A 20,006-nucleotide genomic window follows, 5' to 3' on the forward strand; every position below is an offset into this window, starting at 1 on the left:
AGATATATCGGTAGGTTCTGCCTTAAGCAGCGATAAGAAATCTCCGCCAAGATAGAATTGCAAAATACTCAATACGCAGAAATGTTTACTACTTTACAACAAGTTGGCATAAATGATTCTTTTAATCAATAAAAGCTACCAATTATTAAAATTACTAAACAGATTATTGACGCGATAAACAATTTTCAGCTTTAAATTTTTAATTTGAAAATGAAAGAAAACTACAAGTGATCAGTAAAGATACAAATCAGTGATATAAAGTACATTTGATATATTTTACAAAAAATATTAAAAATATTAAAAAATTCTTACATGTCATTTTTATTCTTTGTTCTTTTTGTCTCACCGCGCGGATATGCCTTAAATAATTATTAAATAAATATTGATCTAATTATATCATAGTCTGATAGATTCTGGCAGAGCGATCTTATAATTCACGCGGACCACACAACGTGCGCGTAAGGAACAAATATCGTTTTATCAATGAAAACATTTGACCTTCCGATTTTCACAAAATAACTTAGAATCACACAGGTAAGATACTTTTGTTACGATAGAATATTTTTCTCAAAGCACGAGGAACCAGTCAGAAGATCGACCGTTAACGGTCGAAATTCTGCTACAAATTCAGCAGTAAAATCCAACAAACGGATGAATGGTTGCCATGACTATTCTATTGTAACGCTTTATCGTCGGCATTCTGTGATGAAGTTTAGGGAATGATCTGAAGTTGAAAATCGAAATGGAAGTTCGAGGTTGAAGCCTGAGCAAAGAAACAACGATCACAAACGGTACTCCTAAAGGATACCAAGCAGGTACCTTTACTTCAACCTGACACCTGATTATTAAATGGCTTCTCGAATGGCAGGTACACCAAATCTTAAATCGTTCTGAATTTCACCTGGTCCTATGGTGCTGGTGCTAAGTCGTAAATTGTTGTAAGTTGTAAGTTGGCACGCATTTACAACGACCGACTGCTGTGATATCGGCAGTTGGATGTATCGTGACAAGCATATAGTAAATATAGTAACAAAAATTTTGAAATCTGCAAGAAAATGCACATTAACAAAAAAGTTATCAGCAAGACAAATAATAAATTTTTATTAAATAAAAAAGAAAAATATCTATTATTCTTTCGTAACAAAAATAAAAATACTTGAAGATTACTCTGAAATTATTTAATTGTAAGTTTATAAAATTTTACATTTAAATAAAAATTGTTCTGAAATCAAATGAAAGCAGAAACGATGATAATGAAACGGCGAAATAAAAATCAAACTGCGGTAGGTAGCTCAGGCATAACAAAAGATCATTTAATGGTATTGTTGCACGATGCAGTATGAATAAGGAATGCTTCCAAATAATATCAGGTATCGTTTATCCGCGGATCGAATTCGTAGCACGTATTCGGCTCAACGATTCGGTCTTTCGGAGCATTCGCGTGCGCCGAGAAGTATTCGCTGAAGAAAGCGCGTAATTATCCGTGCAATCGCGCAAAGCCAGTTAGTTTCCACCCTTGACAAAGATCCAAAGACCCGCCCGGATCATCGAAAAGTCCTGGCCAAATACAGAGTATCGATTTGCCGCGTAAAAGAGCGCATCTGATGATGCTCGGCACGCTGGTTGGCTGAGCTTTTTTGATCGCACGGAAGACAATGAGAATTCCTATCGCAAAAATGACGTTTGCCTTAAAGAAAATGCTTTAATTTTAATTTTGACAAAAATGCAATTTATCTTGTGATAAAATAGGAAAGATGTGTGTAAAATTCAAGAAAAAATTATAAAGAAATTTCAAGTGTAATATCTACTATAAAAAATTAAATAATTAAGTCTGACGAAATATCTAACAAAAGGGAATGAAAATAAAGTAATTACAATAATAATGACAAACTTTGAATTAAAGTGCTATGCACATAACGACAGTTTAATTTTCCATCAGAACTCAAAAAAACGAGCGAAATTTTTCTTCGCCGAAATTGAAACCATGCCGCAAGCAAGCTGACTGCAAAAACATGGTGGCAAGAAGAGCTAATCGCGGACCGCCACCGATGCGACCGATTATTATTTTTGCGTGAGCCGATGAGCCGTGGCGAGCAACGCGAGCAGCCAAAAGGGCAAGGAATGCCCAAGGTATTTATTACGGCACCTTAACTTTCTCGTGTAATTCACTTGCGCAGCACAAAATAGACTGTAAACACGCCCTTTTGCCGGCTCAACGACGTCTATGACGGTAGTCCGTCTTATCGAGCTCGCGCCATTGTTCGCCATTACTGTGCCGTTAAATCGTCCTTCCACGATTTTTTGCACCCATAGAATACACCCTCGGGCGTCTGTTTAGACCTCGTTCAGTTCCGCGCTTCAAGACGAGACGGTCGGAAATTAGTTTTGACGCCTCGTGAATCAGTCATCGTATCAATCTAGCTGATTCGTTAATTGATCCTTCAGTTTCTTGCCATTCTGCATGATTTTGGAAGTGTATTTAAATGACGGTATATAATTTTTATTTTTTTCTAATAATCAAACTGTTGTGAAATGAAATAACAAGGACTTACAATGAAGTTACAATGAAGATTATAATAAACAAATATTAAATTTTAATTTAAAAAACTAAACCTCATAAATCTACTATCCATAAATACTCAAAGAGAATATTGGAGCAGCAAAGCGAACAGGCGCGCTTGTTCGCCGAAAAATATGTCGAAGACAGAATTCCCCGGAGTGTCAATGAGATGAGTGCCAATATATCGCGTAACACGTGAACTCAGTGGAATAGACGGAGTTCAAGCACTCTTCTTCCAGTTCTTTTTTACAGCGCGAGCAAAGCCATCGCGTGCAAAACGGTTTTAAATAAAAATAACATCCCCTTGTCTTCTAAGCGCACTATGTGCGTAGACGATGACGCGGTTTATACAATACGTTCTGGGAGGTTGGCGCCACATTGTGATGCTTTCAACCCAGACGCGACACTGACCTTCTAGTCACTTATGCAATCAGGAAGACTCATCGAACGTAAAACGCGCGGTTAACGTTATGGGAACGTCCATAAATCGTGGTGCTGTAGAGCGAACGTGAGGCGGATTTTTCGAAACTCGATGCACACCCACTCTCTAGAATGGTCAACATGGTCAGCTCTGACCTGCGCGATACACAAAAGATATATCACCCACAATAGTAGCAATGAACAAAGAACAGTGACGAAATATCAAATAATTTATATTTTCTGCACAAAATATGAATGAAATATCTTCCGTATAATCTTGTAAGTAATTCGTCAATCTTTGTATATGTATATTTAATCTTTGTTTACATATTTACATATTCTTAATGAAACATATGAACATTAAATATGAACAACAACGAGTTAGTGAGCATGTATGAATTAAATAGCATTTATTCATCATTCAAGTAAAATTAATTGAAAAATACGCGTAAGGATAAATTTTAAATAAATTTTGATCTCAAGTAAATTAAAGAGTAAATTTTAAATTAACAAATAAAAATAAAATTTATCAAATTTATTTTGTAACATGATGACTCGATGATACTCGATAAATCATTCTCGATCTCGCTGAGAAACGAGAATACAAAACCGACAACTGTGTTCGTGGAAAGGAATGCGACTCTTCCCTTAACGGACATATCCCAATGATCCTTTCAACAAATCGAGCAAACCAAATTGACGGAACTCGCTCTCTTCAAATTGACTGTTTGCCCGGTTTATCGCACGGACTCGTTTTACCTTTCATTATACGCGCGATTCCATCGCAAATCAGCACGCTCGTCGCTAAAATTAAGTGAATAACATTATTCGAATTTATATCGAGAAGATGTTAAAACTACATTCGGCGGAATTTTTGCGAATATCTCTTTACGGTTCTCATCCATTATCTGCCAGGATAATAAATTCTGTCCGTGTCGTGCTTTATGAATATTGCATAATAAATTAAGCGCTGAATATTAAATTAATATATTTCCTTTGGCTGTTAAATTTAAAAACTAACGTTAGTAATAAAATTTAAATAAAAAATTAAATTTCATACAAAATTTTTTACCGTATTAATTATACTCTAAATTCTAAATGTTATAGCTACTCAATAATTGCGAAATAACGTCGGAATTATTAAGAAAATTAATCTGTAATAAGTAAGCAAGTAAGTTAGCAAGTTGTTTATAGAAATTATAGTTCTACAAGTTTTATTTTATATTTATTTATTGTGTATTCATTTTTTACGGTCTAATTTTTGACAATTTCTAGTATCCTAAACGGATGTTTATGCAAGTATCTCGAAGAATGTGCAAAGACAGTGTTATTCTTGGCTGGCTCTGCCAGATGCGCATTCCTCAAGGTTTACCTGCTCCTTTGTGTCAAGGGTTAACCGGTGCAAAACATTCATCGGCGATAATTTCAGCAAACTCTATTAAGTACGAAAGATCGGCGGCGAATGGGTGGCCTCGGTGCGTGATACCTGATATAGCTGTTTCGATATTCTTGGCTGAAACAAATATCTCGAGTGAATACCGATAGAAATTAATTATAGATACTTTACTCACAGCGACAATTTAATTTCGATCCATATATAATATTTACATATTTCATATTTTTGACATTTTATGCTCAGGTAATTCTATTGTTTAGCCGAAAAGAAATTAATTATTACAAATTTTTCCATTAAGATAAACTCATTTTTTCTCTGCCAACTTTGTCAAATTGATTTTGATATTCAATTACTCTCCAAATAATTTATTTTTTGAAGTAATATTTTCTTCTTTACGGCGTCAACTCCGCCTGCTTTTTTTTATCCTTTACAATCCTTGTGTCAAAGGTCAGGCGACGGGATAGTTTCGTACGTACACGCTAATTTTCGTGATATTCCATTAAAGCGCGCGATCGTATTTCCCACAGGGGCTTGTATAAGGCCCCACCATTGGTGGAGAATCGGCGAAGCGCCATGGCGCAACGAACCGACGAAGAAGCATCCCGGTCCGGACCCGTCATCCGAGATCGTGGGTTCTCAGTCTCCGCCACAGTCCAATTCCAAGCAATTCCTGTCCCATACCATCCATCCCTCCACCATGTTCCGTCTCGACTAATAATGCCGCACCACACCTATCCGGTTGCCGCACGGCGAACCTGCACAAGACACAGGTGGATATCTTTAAATGAACATCTCCGATAATTAAAGAAATCCCGCGCGAAGATAAGTTAAATTTATCAGATGCTTTAATGGAAAGGCAACGCCGCGATTTCGGAAAAAAAAAGAACGGACATCTACAGTGAAAATCCATTTTCGACATTTTTGGGATGAAACTCAAAGCGGGGTAATTCAATCGTCAACGGGAATCTCGTTTGTATAAAAATAGTTGGAAATGATATGGAAAGATGCGTATCGTTCAAAATAAAGCACTTCGGTTCTCGAGTAATGCGAATAAAGTCCCGTGTTGGTGCGTGACCGAACTTCACGACTCTGAGGCGACGTTATGCGTCTTCTAGGGGCGTCGGCGGTCAATTAGAAAAAAAAAGAAGATTATTTCGTTAGTTAAACACTAATTAGACCGAAACGGCAGTTCACTTTGCGGCCGCTCGGTATGACGGCGGTCTTAATCTTGGCGAATGAAGTAAGGGCGTCGGGGGACGTTGATTTGCCGAATTGATCCGGGCTCGTGCCTCAACTGCCGTCTCTTTCCTCGGTGCTCATTCATACCCGCAATTAATGGTCATCTACATAGAAGCTTAAATTTATTGCTAATTACTCGCACGTACAGACACTTTACGACTCGTCTATTAATGCAAACGTCGTATATCTCCAGTTTTTCTACCGATGCGTTATATTTAGCAGCTGTGAAAACGCTTGTTACTATGTATAGAATAGCGTTCGATGACACGCAAGAACGCCGCGACTTGCGCAATAAGAATTGTTAAGAAATTTCAATTAAAATATTTTAATATAGCGTTTATTTAAAAAATTAACGCGCGCATCCTGATAAAATATTATAATTCTAGATCTCTGACATCTTACAAAATATACAATTAGCTTGTAACATTTAAGACGCAAATTTTCTTAAACAAATGGTCTTACCATTATTGTCACTTTTTTATCTTTTCATTAACTTAGCATATAAAAAGCTTTATCGGATAGAAAGATTTTTTCAAATGATTTTGATAAATAGTATATACAGAAAAAAGTTTGTATATTGATTTTGATCACGAAGCATAGACGAAAAAAATCTTTGTAATGTATTTTCTCGATAGCATTTTACTTATCATAGATAGTACTCACAACAGACTCGTCACACTGATCTCTGCTTCCCAGGCTCCATAAATTCTTCTAAGATTGTTGCAGCTGATATTTGTTTTGTAAGCTCGCACGAAAATGTGACTGATATATGTGTAACTGCATCGCGATCGGCGTTGCATCTGAACAACACTGGAAATAAGTCTTGAATGGATGGAAACGAGCATACACGAGGTCAGAGGCTACACGATAGTAATGACGTCACTTTTTCGAGGACTCGTCAATGTTCATTTCTCTTCTTTATCGCGACATTATCGCGAGAGAAAAACTAGCACGGAGGTCCGCTGTCTCCGCTGTCGGAATGTATTTCAGCTGCATGCGTATATCGACAAGCAACAAAAATATGGTCTAACCAATATTGACAAATTGGTAATCGCCCTGAGAGAATGTGGAAATGTAGATGCGTGTCGGCAAAATATTTCACGGACATCGAGATGTAAATCTTTTAACGTGGAATTGAATTGAATATTCAGATTAGTTAAATATGCAAAATTGTGCTGCAGCAAAACATTTCTATTAATTAACTTCTTTTTTACACTGAGTGTTTTTCCTAGATGTACAAGATGTCCCTGAAATAGGCCGCTAAACTTTCAAAAACATATTCTACTCACCTTGAAGACGAAAAAACATCACACCTCACGATTATAATTGCGGAAACGCATTGTTTCTAAACTATAGGCTTTTTTTATCCGCGCCAGAATTTTGCACAAATGCTTTTGCTCACATTAACTTGAAAATAGACAACATTATTTCGTTTCAAAGAAACTGAAACGCAATCGTATGCGCTCCGATTCGCGCGGATTTTATCAATGCGATGACTAGTGTCATCGTCTTAGGTCGTGTTTAAAGATTAACTTCAATCGTTTGTCGACCGCAAAAAGTATGATCCTTGTGACATTATCGTCGTCACAGCGTGGAATTATACGATTAGGTAGCGTGCACAACACTTAGTATTTGCGCAAATGAAAATATATGTATTCATTTACGTTCTGCCAAATCTTCAACATTCAAAATGTGTATTATCGCTCAGGGGAAGTTGAATAATTCTGATAAGATGAATGAAGTAGAAACACGAGAGCGAACTGCAGATTATTAGTAAAATCAATATCGAGACATGTGCCAGGCAATGTAAACTATATGCGCGAATCGCTTCAATTACAGAAACGATAATTATTTAATATCGGCATATCCCGCCATATATCTGCCACGTTAAGCGTGGCGTTACAAACTTTCTGTCTTTTTCTCGCGACGAATGTCATTAGGTGTCACAATGTTGCATCAAACACAATGATTTGTGCGCGCCACTCGGAAAGATGCCGTGCTTCCATCGCCGCGGAACGTGTTCACGCTATCGAGCCTATCGAGTAATACCGGGTGTCCCGTTGCGAAAACGCACGATCACTCGAGGCAATTCTTTTGATACTTCGATCCTCGAGGCAGTTAAATTCCGAATAAAAATTTAAAGTAAATTCTATAAAAGACTAGCTTGTGTCATCACTTGCATACCTAAGACTTAATAAAAATCCTCACATTTACATTTGTTTCCGATTACCATTTTGGAAATATTTTTAACCTCTCATTCTTTAAATTGTTACCTTTTCTAGGAAACGTGTATCTTTCCAAAGAGTTTCTAGCTAAAATTTTCTAAAAATATTTTTGTAATAATAATCATTTTTTATCGAAGGAGAGACGTATCCACCCGCATCCGTATATGTAAATGTATCGTACGTTTATGCTACACCGAGCGCCGATAAATAAATGAAGGAGTTCAGCGATAGAAAATTTCCAAAATGAAAGACCGAAATCAATCTTGCACATGAAAGTCTTCGCTAGACGACATTGTCAAATAGTGTTGCGTAGAAATTGAAGGAAAGATCTATTTGTCAATGCAAGCTTTCTATCTGAATTACTGCGATTTTTCAGATTCGATTTTTGCCATCTTTAATTAAACTTTTTCACACGGCAGCTCTTTATATGTGTTTAACAATGAACAATTTTGCATTTTTCAGAACATGGCGACAGTTACTAATTCGATTTCATACACGGTGTATAGACTCATGCAGGCAGAACGAAGAGACTTCCCTCGTTCAAAGGAAAGAGACGACGGCGACGCCAAAGCAGCAGGAGAAGAAGAAGCGAAGGATGGGCTCGTCAGGCGTATCGTAAAAGGTGGGTAAGCACCGTCCGGAACATTCATGCTCTAGTGAAATTAAATACTAGCGAGAAAGTCCGATGCGGGGCCGCCTCGCGGTCATTTAAACCGTCCAAAGGCGAATATATTCGTCGAGTCAAACATTTCTCTAGCAGCATAAATCTCGAATGAGACGTCTAGTGATCTAGCATGTACGTCTCGTAAGAAGCGAAATCGTCTTTATTGCGAAATCGTCTTGGAAAAAAACATCGCAAAATAGATAGCGAAGCTGTAAGAACATTGCGTCTGCTAAAACCATGCAAATTCGAACAATTTTACATAAATCACAATTTTACATAAATCAATGTGATTTTTCTGTTATTTGATTCTTAAATCAAAGTATAAAAAGTAACAGAGAATGGAGACAGACGTGGTTTTCGTGAATTTACATACATTTCTTAGTTCGATAAACTTTATGATAAATAATTACAAAATTAATTATAAAAACTAAAAATCACTCATATTATTTGAGAAATAAAATTATTGACGACAAAAGTCAAACGTAACACAAGGTTGCAAAATTTAAGCGTATCGTAAATTTCAATCTGATTCGATGCGAGGAGTTATTTACAATGAATGAAGGTGCGTAAAGACGGTTGATGATAGCGAGATACGATGGCGAAAAATTGAACGATTACGTAATTGAAGGTCTGAGCGAGTCAGGCGATTCTACTTTTTTTTCGACAAAATGAGTTATTTACTACTACGTGTTGGGTGAATGATGGCTCATCAATTGAAGTAAAAAACAGATATACACGGATAACTATATTGCGAAAGAAAAGAAAATCGAAAATAATCGCGAAGATTACTTTAATCGCGAGAATCATTTAAGTCGGCAATATTATGTTTCCATTTTACAATTAAAATTTATCATAATACAATGAAAATAATACAATTATAAAAACATTTCCATTATTTGCTTCTCTATTAAAAGAAAACAAAGTAATTGATCACATTTCAAAGTCTTAAATTTGTTTTACTATATTTTATTTTCAAAATTTATAAGAATAGTGCTTTTTTAAAGGCTCTCTTCTGGCTCTCCTCATATTTAAAAAACATTGTAGAAGTCATTCATATTTACAATTTGACTGATTCATTCAAGTTATCAAATTGCCGCAGGAAATTCAGAAAATTAGTCAAGGTTTTCATCCGTCGCTTGATAAAGTGGGCCTCCGTGTTCGTCTTTAATTTCAATGTCGGAAATGATTAATGCAAAAAAATGCATAAAATAATCGTGGACACTTGGAATTAGATTCCTTAAACGCTCGTATAGTCACAAATTGGCCTCTCCGACAAACATGATGGGTTTATAAAATTTCTGGCGATAAGGAAAACTTTTAGATAGCTTTGTAAAATAAATGGTTTTTTAAAAGCAATTCCCGAAGGAAACAAAATTTAAATCGTCAACTCGAAACGAATCGCTACGCTACTACCGTTGCAGTATACCTACCTGTTCGACTCTTTGAACTTCTTCTCGAACAGGTACGAGCGTCGTAGGAATTTCATTGAACTTTAAAAGCAGCACGTTTCCATCAATATCCAATTTCAATTCATATATTGAATATACTAGTTGGAAATCGTTTAATCTCGCCGAAAAATTTCTAATTTTACTTCCTTGCGAAGATAACCGATTGTTGTTGACAACTGTATAATCAGACACATAAGTAATTCATCATTTTATTTTATTTAAGCATACTCAACATTAAGTGATTAACTGATGATTAACTGATTCAGGAATGCAGATTTATCTGAACAGGGAAAAACTGCTCCGATAAACTTAATTTACATATTTGCGTGCATATGTATCTTCTACATTCTCATCCTCATCGTCACATTACATTACTTCATACTTACACTAATTACAAAACAAATAATATGAAACAGAGCTAAAATGACCACTTCAAAAAATTAAAAGCGGTCTTTCCTACATTATTTTCGCATGGCTGAAGAAATACATATCAAATTAAATTAAAATTATCACATTAAACTCTCGTTATGAAAATTTCCTTTCAAATTAATTATTATAGAGAAAGTTTATTTAATCTCGCGGCAACGTAATGGAAAAAACTTATTTCATATTTTCGTATTCAATTTATTTCATATACTTTACGGTCATTATTGGCGTCTCGATCGTCTCGTGACAACGCAATCGTCTCGTGTGCACAATGCATTCGTGTCAAATGCGCATGTAATACCCTAACTTATACACAAGGCATATCCGGTCGCGGAATCGCAACCGACCGTAATCCCGTAACAACGTGCGTATCATCGCGTACGCATTGTGTAGTAAAAACGTAGTACGCGTAAACGAGGCGAAACTCCACACGACGTTTCGTGCACCAAGGACATTCTAGCTCCTACGGTCTGTGCTCTCACTATCTTTCTCTACTTCTTTTCGCTCTCTTTCTCTCTCTCCCTCTCTTTTTCTCCTGCCACAACTGATTGCTTCAAATTTTTCAAACCTTGGTTATACCTGCATACAAAGAATTTCTAACATAACAATGACAAAAAAAAAGTAGAAAAGTTTAATTAGTTCGTTAATACGTGAAGGATTTATGACGTCGTCATTCCTTTTGTCGAATACTTTTAGTATTTTGGAGTCTATTTTTTCTAAAGGTGTATGAATTTTGATAAAAGTTAACAGACTGGTAATAATTTTGGAATTACAATTGCTTTAAAATAGAAAGCAACAAAGTTGAAACATTTTAAAATCTAATTATAGAAAATTTATCTTAAAAATGTCTTGATGTTAACAAAAAGATCATTGGATAACAGATTATCAGATAACATCAAGATATTTCAGGTTGAAAACTAAACCTTGCAAAGAAAGAATGTAAGATAATTTTATCAAGAAGAAATAACTTAAGGTATTCAAAAAAGAAATACCAATCAAAATTATATATATATATTTTTTTTTATACAATTATTACTGTCTTCAAGTTATATTTTTATTTATAAAAGCTGACAAAAGCGTTCAAAAAGACCACTCGAAACTTCTCTATGTTAGTAACTTGAACAGAAAGGAATTTTGCTTGTTAAGCGAATTTCTTCGAAAAGAGGACGAAAACATCATTAAAGCCCAACAGTAATCCTTTTTTTTTCAACTAAAAATATCTTCCGTAGTTATCTAACTATAATATTATCTAAACATACATTTATTTTTTCAATTATTATTTCATATTAGAAAATAATCATTAGAACATGATTTTTAATTGAAAAATATGACTTCACCAATCAACTTTATAAATTACAAATACAAAAATACATGTCATGTAATATCTCATTCTCTCTATCACTTTTATTTGATTTTGAAAAAAAATATATCGATATTTAAGGATTCTAACGACGTTACCTAAAAAATCTTTAGAAAGTATTCTCCTTGATTATTTGGATTTTCATATTAAAACGATGGCAAAAAGCGAGCTCACCGAGAGCTGGATAAGAAGAAAGCCTCGTCGGCGAGGAGCAACGTGGAAGAGCTCCGGTGTCTCGGATGAACGAATGAAAGCGAATAGGACCGAAGTCGACCGAGCTGTTTCGCTCTTTCAGTGTCTGGTCGTGCAAACGAGGCCCAAGGCCGGCAGAATCGAGCGAGAGAGTACGCAAAAATATGATATTTAACTTTCTCACGAAGCAAATACGTAACTTTGCGAATATTTCTATTGCGACGCTCGAAAGCATCATGCAAGAAGCGCAAGGGTTAATCGTGAATCGACTATAAAAATCTTCTAAGTCTTCAGGAGACATAAATAACCATTCAACAAATTTCTAATTGAGTTGTATAAGATTTGATATTTATCATTTTTGGAGCATTTGGAACAATTTTATAACGTAAAGAGAAATTTTTGAGAAAGAAAGTTTTATCTCTTTGATAAAAGATTATCGAAAATACATAAGCGAATTAAATAATTAAAATCTATACATTGATTTAACGTCATTCTGAACTACTTAATATTATTTCGCTTGCCACCAGGAAAGCGTCAGCAACAGGTTGTTATGTATTAACAGCTCGTAAAACACCACGTAAACGGCAACGGTTTTCTTTGTCGCACTAATGCGAATTCAAAACTCTAACAAAAATCTTATAATTAAAATTTCGCAATTTTTAGTCTACATTTCTAACATTTCTAGTCTACTCTTTTCCCATCTCGAATGCATACATAATAATTAAAACAATGTACTTTTTTTAATAACAAATCTATAACCGCAATTAAAAGCTGGAATGATAGAGCCACGTGGTAAAATTACATTTTCGGCATGTGTAGTCGAAATCTTTAGGTGTCGAACGCGCGTGAAGCGCTTTACTCGTTGCGATTCCCCCGTCCTCCCCGCTGCACCGCCGTTTGCCGACTAAACCGGCGCCACGACCGTGCTGTTTCACTGCCGCTCTCGTCACGGTGGGGGTTAAGTTCCACGTGACCGCTGGCGCCGTGGTAGTAGGAGAATCCGGCGCCGCATTGGTGGGGAAAGCCTCGGTTGCTTCGACGACCGTACAACCAGACTCGCCGGCATTCTGACCTGATAAGTTGGCAGTGTCGGATCGTGAGACAGTTGAGAGGGACCCTCGCGCTTCTCGCAGCTTGCTGGACATTTAAATCGACCGCAGGCAGACCGACGACTTGGAGCCCTGCTCTTCGAAAAATATAAGAAACTGTTTTTCCTCGTGCGTCGGTCTCACGAACAATTACTATTGTCTACCCCTGCGCCGAACGAACGCGTTCGCCTCCTCTCTCTCCCTCTCCTCTCACGACTCTCTCAAGAAACAGAACGGACTAGTTCGCGGATTCGACAAACGCGAATCGCACAACGATTAAGCGGCACCGGCCAGAAAACACACTATACGCTTATTTATTAGGATCATCCAAGTGTCCCGTCGACGTAAACGCATTATTTATTAACCTTTTTTGTGCTTTGGTTCGCGGAATAACACGTGTGGCGAACAAGCGTCGAGAAAGAAGAAGAAGGAGGGGTGATATTTCACGATTCGTCGCCGACCGAGAGAGTAAGAAAGAGATACTTTCCCGGAAAGGCAAAGAAAATGTGTAGTAGACTGAGTGTGAGAGACTGATCGAACGAACGAACGAACACGCCTCTCTCGCAGTCGCGATCGCGACTTGGCTCTGCACGCATACATACGCGTACACCACGCCATATCCGTGCGTAGTCGCCGTCGTTTCGCGAGTCGTCGCGAGGTGAGTGATCAGACGTTTCTGCCTCGTCCGTTGTGAAAAAGTGTTGAGTGCCCCTGCGTTCTTCCCTCTCTCTCTCTCTCTCTCTCTCTCGCTCTTTCTCTCTCTCTCTCTTTCTTTCTTTCTCTCTACTTTTGTCTCTATTTCGCCCGGAGATCTGTCGAGAGAGCAAGGCAAACGCTTCAGAACGGTGTTCTATCGAACGTGAGAAGAACCAAGGTTGAGATCGTCGCCAAACTCTCGTGATCTCATCATGGATCTTCTGTGCTGCGAAACCACGGAAACCGAGTGCCGAGCGTACGCGGATCCTGCCCTCCTCGGCGATGATCGTGTCCTGCAGAACCTCCTGCAGACAGAGGAGCGCTACGCACCGAGCTCATCCTATTTCGAGTGCGTGCAGAGGGACATCTCGCCGCTCATGCGCAAGATAGTCGCCGAATGGATGTTGGAGGTGAGCGACCGTTTCCGGTCCACGTGTCGTGCGATCGGGTGTAGCATTATTACGTCGCAGCCGGCCGTCGGAACGTATGGCCGGATCAGATTGTTCCGCGAAACGCCGGCGAGCTCGGTGCAAATAATAGTTTCATTCTGACAGCCACAAAGAGCCGACTTGGTAACAGGCGCTGAATATTCTCCAGCATAGTTTAACCGGTTCTCTTTATTTTTCTCTTAGTATTCATCGCATAATATTAAATGGCAATTCTTACCTAAGCGGTGAACTGTAATGTATAATCCGATCTAATTACTTTAACCGTGCTTCAGCTGTTTCCTTCTCTCTGTTTCTTTTATTCTTTTAAAAATAGAATCTACGAAACAGCAGAAAGAGACAATTGAATCACGGTTAAAATTGACAAAACAGACACAATTGTCGGCGAATGTGTGAGACATTATTAGGTATTTTTAACAAATGCCGATTACATGCGTGTCAAGACGGATGTGAAAATCTAAAAATAAAACTTGCGCTGATAATCTGCGGTCTGACAGGCTGACGCCGCGGCTTTTTTTTATTGTAATAGTTTCATTTCTTTTATTATAAGAAAATTTTTGTTAAAAAATGAATAGGCAGAGTGTTGCCAAATATATTTATGTAGGAAGAAGGACACACTGTATTGTAAATCATGTCTCCTGCAGAGTTAAAGGCCTCGATCTAATGTTGTGGTTGACGTCCCGAATCTTATTCTTAAATATGACCGCGCGACGGTGATGATTTATTATTCGTCGATTTAAAACGTAATGAAAGTAACGCGCAGCTGATCAGTGCTCTTAAGAAGCAATGTAATTGAATCGATTTGGTTCCAAATATATATTTCCTGAGGACGAACGAAGGTCAAGTTTGCGAGATGTAAATCTCGGTTGTCTCGATATAACGTGTCTCAGGCGGTGTCTTTCTTTTTTGTAGATAAAACTTAAATTAGACATTCTCATGTAACGCACGATAATAAATGCGACGAATTTAATTTAATTTAATAAATTAATTAATAATCAAAGCTCGTTACGTCGCGTTGAACGTTCCAGTCGAATCCTGCGATGAGTATATATCAAGAATTAATATACATATATGCACGTTTGTGGTGTAATTGTAGAAACTATTTAAATTCCTTGTCTTAAGAGACTTTGCCTCGTGTCATATTACGCTGGCAATGCTTTTTGAATTATGCGTCATTGAAAGTTAATCAATTTTCGAATTAATTATTCTTTAAATATCAAAAAGTGAAACATCTCGTAGCTTTCACTCCAAGTAAATTATCTTTGTTTAATTGGAAAATCTGTATAATGATGCTGAAACTCTGTTGCATTGTCCTTTGAAACGAGACAGGAAATGAAGGCAAATTTAAAGGCGCTCGATGCAACTTCAATCTCTGTGAGCCGGCTGTTTCGTCAGCAAACCTGTTGCTGCGTTCTTTTGTCGCGGGAGCATTGTGATCCCAAGTCCATACTCGCGCAAAATTCTTTCTATCGGCGCACACGAAGCAAAATAAACATTCCTTATGTTATTGCACAATAATGCCTCTCGATCAACAATTTATCAAACGTGAAATATTCTCGGTACCGTAATACATCAAATTTAAATTTTCGTATTGATGTAAAGAACGAGGAATTTAATCACAGATTTTTTGAATACTCAAAATTTAAGATAAAAATATCACAAATAAGATTTCTCAACGTGATTACCCGGAATATTTTTTCTTTTTAACTGTAGATAATATCAGTCGTTTTTGTTCCAAGTAAAAAAATAAAAGTCGATATAAAAGTCTTGATATAAAATGATATTTAATTATTTATATAAAACTACTTAAGATGATATAAAATTGTGTATAAAAAGTGCACTTTGTACATATAATAATATTTTTTTATTGTGAATTTTTTGTTAATTATATGTTAAATTTTCGTAATTCAAAGTTAAATTTTTTCGCGAGATATATCACATTCGTCGTCAGTCGCAACTCAACGACCATTTTTGACATTTCACTGTCATTGAGCAGGAAATTCGGTCCGGCACCGATAAGATCCCCTCCGACTTACGTCACCGTGCGTTTCCAAAGCTGCCGATAAGGGAATTGTACTCGCGATTGACATCATTCACACCGCATTCTCTTCGATTAAAGAACAGAATCAGCAGGCGATCAGCCAAGTATCGCTACGTTCTATTGTGATTAATCTAAAGATGGCGATTTAAAAACCTATATTCGCACGCCGGTATCAAACAATAGGAGTATCGAATACTCACAAGCAATATGTAGTCTTGTTTGTTTTATTCTGAATCTCGCGATAACGATATTGCAATATTGCGACAGGCGTGCTATCGGGGGTCATTTGTGTCTAGTTTAATTACATTCATCTAAATTAAGCATATACTTTTAGAAAATTAGACGTTAATTCCCATTAATTGCAATTTCGCGATTTCTCTTTGACGAATTAAATGACGATAGATTAGTGTTTGATTAGCGCAATATTCAGAACAATAGTGTCTTTTTATACAAACATTAAACACTTTATTTTCGGAAAACCCAAATAAAAAATAAAGAAGATTCGATGATAAAATTATCATCGGACGGATTGAAAGGTGGACGATCGACCATGTCGACGAATTAATTCCGCCTTTTCCGCCCTTCCTCTGCCCAGACTTCCTTCTTCATCGGATATGGTAATGAATTAATTCGCTTCCGGACCGGATTCCGTTTCGTTGTATTTCTTCGACATCGCTTTATTTCGCTCTCGTTTAAATCGGAGCTGAAACGATACGAGTATATCGCTCACGCTCCGATAGCGTGAGGCCGCTCGATATACGCTTGCTCAGTTCTCTGCCGGCAGAGAAGTCCAAATTGTTTTTCTTTGCCGTCGACGAGACGCCGTTCTCACGATGACGGTGATTAGGACGACGCCGACGATTACAATAACGACAAGGATAGCGATAAGTCGGGTTTTCTTTACGGCTCACCTTTGTTATTACGACTGGAAGCTCATCTGTCGTTCGATTAGTCGGACGATGTGATGCATATATAACAAGAATTATCATGATAGATATTATTATCAGAAATTCATAGCAGCAATTGGAAACTAAAAATATGTATTAACATTATTTTATAATAGAAATAACGGTAATATAACGTACCGTAACATAATGTTATGACACAACGGAGCTTATTGAACGCGAATATCATACTGCAACAAGTTTTCGCAAACTTTGCTTGAATTGAAGTTGCGGTTACAACGTGACAAAATTTCGACGCGCAGTAGACTTTTGTTACAAAATAGCAGACTTCGAAAAAATGACTCTTTCATTGCGTCACACTTTCGCAGTTTCGTTGTATCGATTAGATCGGCATCGCTCTTCCTCGAGCATTTAATTTCTCTTGCGCCCCAGACATTCGATCGCAACAACCAAATTCACGCGATGACCTCGACGGCGTGTTTCATGCCGAAAGCGAGTCGCCCGGGTCGCGCACGCAGCTACATGTGTGAATGTAATAGCACACATCGCGCTTCGAATTCTTACGCTTGCTCGTCGATCCAGCAAATGACAGGTCGTCATGCACATCGACGGAATGTATACGATTTTTCTAAGCCATTACAGTTAATTATACACGGTATCCTAAACTTATTTTTTTATTTTCTTTCTTTCGAAAGAATTCCAAACGGTCATTTGTCAATGATTCACAACTCGCAGTGTTGAAGCTTCAGATAAAAACGTAAGTTCTGTTAGAATTTTAAATTTCTAAAGAGAGGATATTTAAGTAAAATACAGGACGAGACATTTTACTCAATCACCATGTATATAAACTCTCACAAATGCCGCTGATAGCAAAGGTGTTGCATTGTCGGATTGCGGGCAATTGGACACCGGTTTGATATCAATTCCAAACTTTGTCCTCCGTCAAAATTCTGCATTCTATATCCTTCCTGAAGAAAGCTTGGACGGGCCTTGCTCGATTATTATCGAAACATGCGAGACAGACGTATATAACACCGGTCGCGATCAGCTTTATCGGCGGCAATTCTGCCTAATTGGCGCCGAACTTATAAGAGAGAGAGATCAGCGAGTTCGATAAAATTACGCAGATAAGAGCAATAAAATTTCGAGGCAGCTCATCTCAGAAAAAGATACCCGAAACATTCCCGGTATCAGTTTCCGAATTAAAAGTCGCGAATGTGAGATTTCAGCGTAAGAATTTTGGTAATTGCTTCACTTAGCGCTCGGTGAATTTTTTTTCGGCTTTCAAACGCCGTTCGCATTACAATTATCGTACTGTTCCTCTACATAAATATCTTCTTTAGCGCAAATCAGTAACGCAGCTCCCAAATATTAAAAGTAAAAATGTTTTAAATGTCAAAACGTGTTACAGATTATGACGCTATATTGTTAAAGAAATATTATATGGCCAAAATCCATATCGAAAAATTGCAAGAATCTCTTCTCTTTATGATTCGAGTCTTTATTACATCGCTCCTGCATTTTGTGAATTTGCCTCCGACGCTTGATCGGCTTTCGTCGATGTTTGAACAGATGCACGATAATCTCTCGAAGCGATTTCGTTGAAGAATACCATTGGAAAATATACGTCTCCTTTTTCTCTCTCAATTTTGGACGATTATTGGCCAATTGCGAAGGGAACAAGCGTGGAAAAGTTTAATAAGTCTTAGCACCAAAATTTTTTCAATCCATTTGCTCCGCGGGCGAAGCCAATTTTACATACGATTTTATAGCGCGATTATTTTGTTAAGCCAGTGCTGCTGCTAATTGGTGGTGGCGGCGGGGTAATTACGAAAGGGTGCCTGCGTGCGTGCATGCATGCGTGAGGCCGCGAGGGCTGGCTGGCAATCGTTGGTCACGCTCAATAAGTTCCTCTCTCGCGCCTCGACGACGCACGATCACTCATAGCCGCTCGCTCTCGGCACCCCGAGGCGTCCGGGTAAAGTTAATTCGCGATCCTACCGCAATTCAGCGGGTCCCCGAAACTTCAAAGACGCCCCGACCATTGCGATTTATGTAAACACGCAATAATAAACATGCGGTAATAAACGTGATAACGAAAACGCGATTTATCCCGTTGTTACGATTGCTGCGTTGATGCACGCGATAAATTATTGATGAAGCACTGAGAATTTCTTTACTCTTGATTTACTTGATCTGATGGAGAGATCATCCTAGAAATATTTTTAAGAACCGAATATAATTTTATTGTTGCAAAATGCAACTAATTATTTTTATAATGGACGATTCTTCTGAGATAAAAAAACATTCTATTATTAGTTAACTTTTCTTTCATTAGTTTATTTTTCAAAAAAATTTTATCTGATAAAAGATTCCAAAGCCGAAGTTCTTCGACCTATGGCCAAGGCGATCGACCCGCATGGTGAGTGTCGTGCTAGTTAAAATACGATAGGAGGAAATCCGGTACGATATCCGTGCTTACGCCTATGTTAGTGCAGATGATTATTGTATGAATATTCGTTTCTTCCAACGCATTTGCAAATCTTTTATATATTCAATATTGCAAGAACGTGTAAATGAAAAAACTTAAGAATTTTCAAAAATGGAATCCAAGAGTTCCAATCATAGATCAATCGGATCCTTTTAATTGCATTGTACGAATTTTTTGCTAACTAGAATCATATGTAGAAATACATGAAATTAATATAAAAAAATTGATTGAACGATAAACTTGAGCAATTAAAAAAAGTTGTATCAATATTATTTTTTTAAGATTATTATTGCATTTTTAAATTGATATTAAGCGACCCACGAAATCGCGAAGAGAGATTTCGGCTGCTATTAATCAATCCACTTATAATCTCTGCTTCGCGTATATACGTTCGATATTTTTACTAGCT

General features: G+C 37.3%; 1 protein-coding gene and 1 long non-coding RNA gene across 4 annotated transcripts in view; one reads left to right on the plus strand and one right to left on the minus strand.

Moving 5' to 3' along the window:
* Window positions 1–4,192: 4,192 nt before the first annotated feature.
* LOC105677032 (uncharacterized) lies at window positions 4,193–7,274 on the minus strand. 2 transcript variants are annotated; one of them, XR_001101498.2, is made up of 4 exons: window positions 6,905–7,274; window positions 6,279–6,671; window positions 4,853–5,131; window positions 4,193–4,493 (listed from the first exon to the last, which is right to left on the minus strand). It is a non-coding gene; the product is annotated as an uncharacterized lncRNA (long non-coding RNA). The 2 variants fall into 2 exon arrangements; XR_001101500.2 differs by having other exon boundaries at window positions 6,279–6,425; window positions 6,905–7,111.
* A 5,727-nt stretch (window positions 7,275–13,001) lies between these two features.
* Window positions 13,002–20,006, plus strand: part of CycD (cyclin D) — a 36,333-nt gene continuing 29,328 nt past the window's right edge. For both annotated transcript variants that reach the window (XM_067356531.1, XM_067356532.1), the window contains exon 1: window positions 13,002–14,124. In XM_067356531.1, the coding sequence (XP_067212632.1) occupies window positions 13,927–14,124 (198 nt within the window). In that variant the 5' untranslated portion in view covers window positions 13,002–13,926. The remainder of the gene's footprint in view (window positions 14,125–20,006) is intronic.

The sequence above is a fragment of the Linepithema humile genome, chromosome 6, assembly GCF_040581485.1.
Source record: "Linepithema humile isolate Giens D197 chromosome 6, Lhum_UNIL_v1.0, whole genome shotgun sequence".
NCBI classification, from domain to species: domain Eukaryota; kingdom Metazoa; phylum Arthropoda; class Insecta; order Hymenoptera; family Formicidae; genus Linepithema; species Linepithema humile.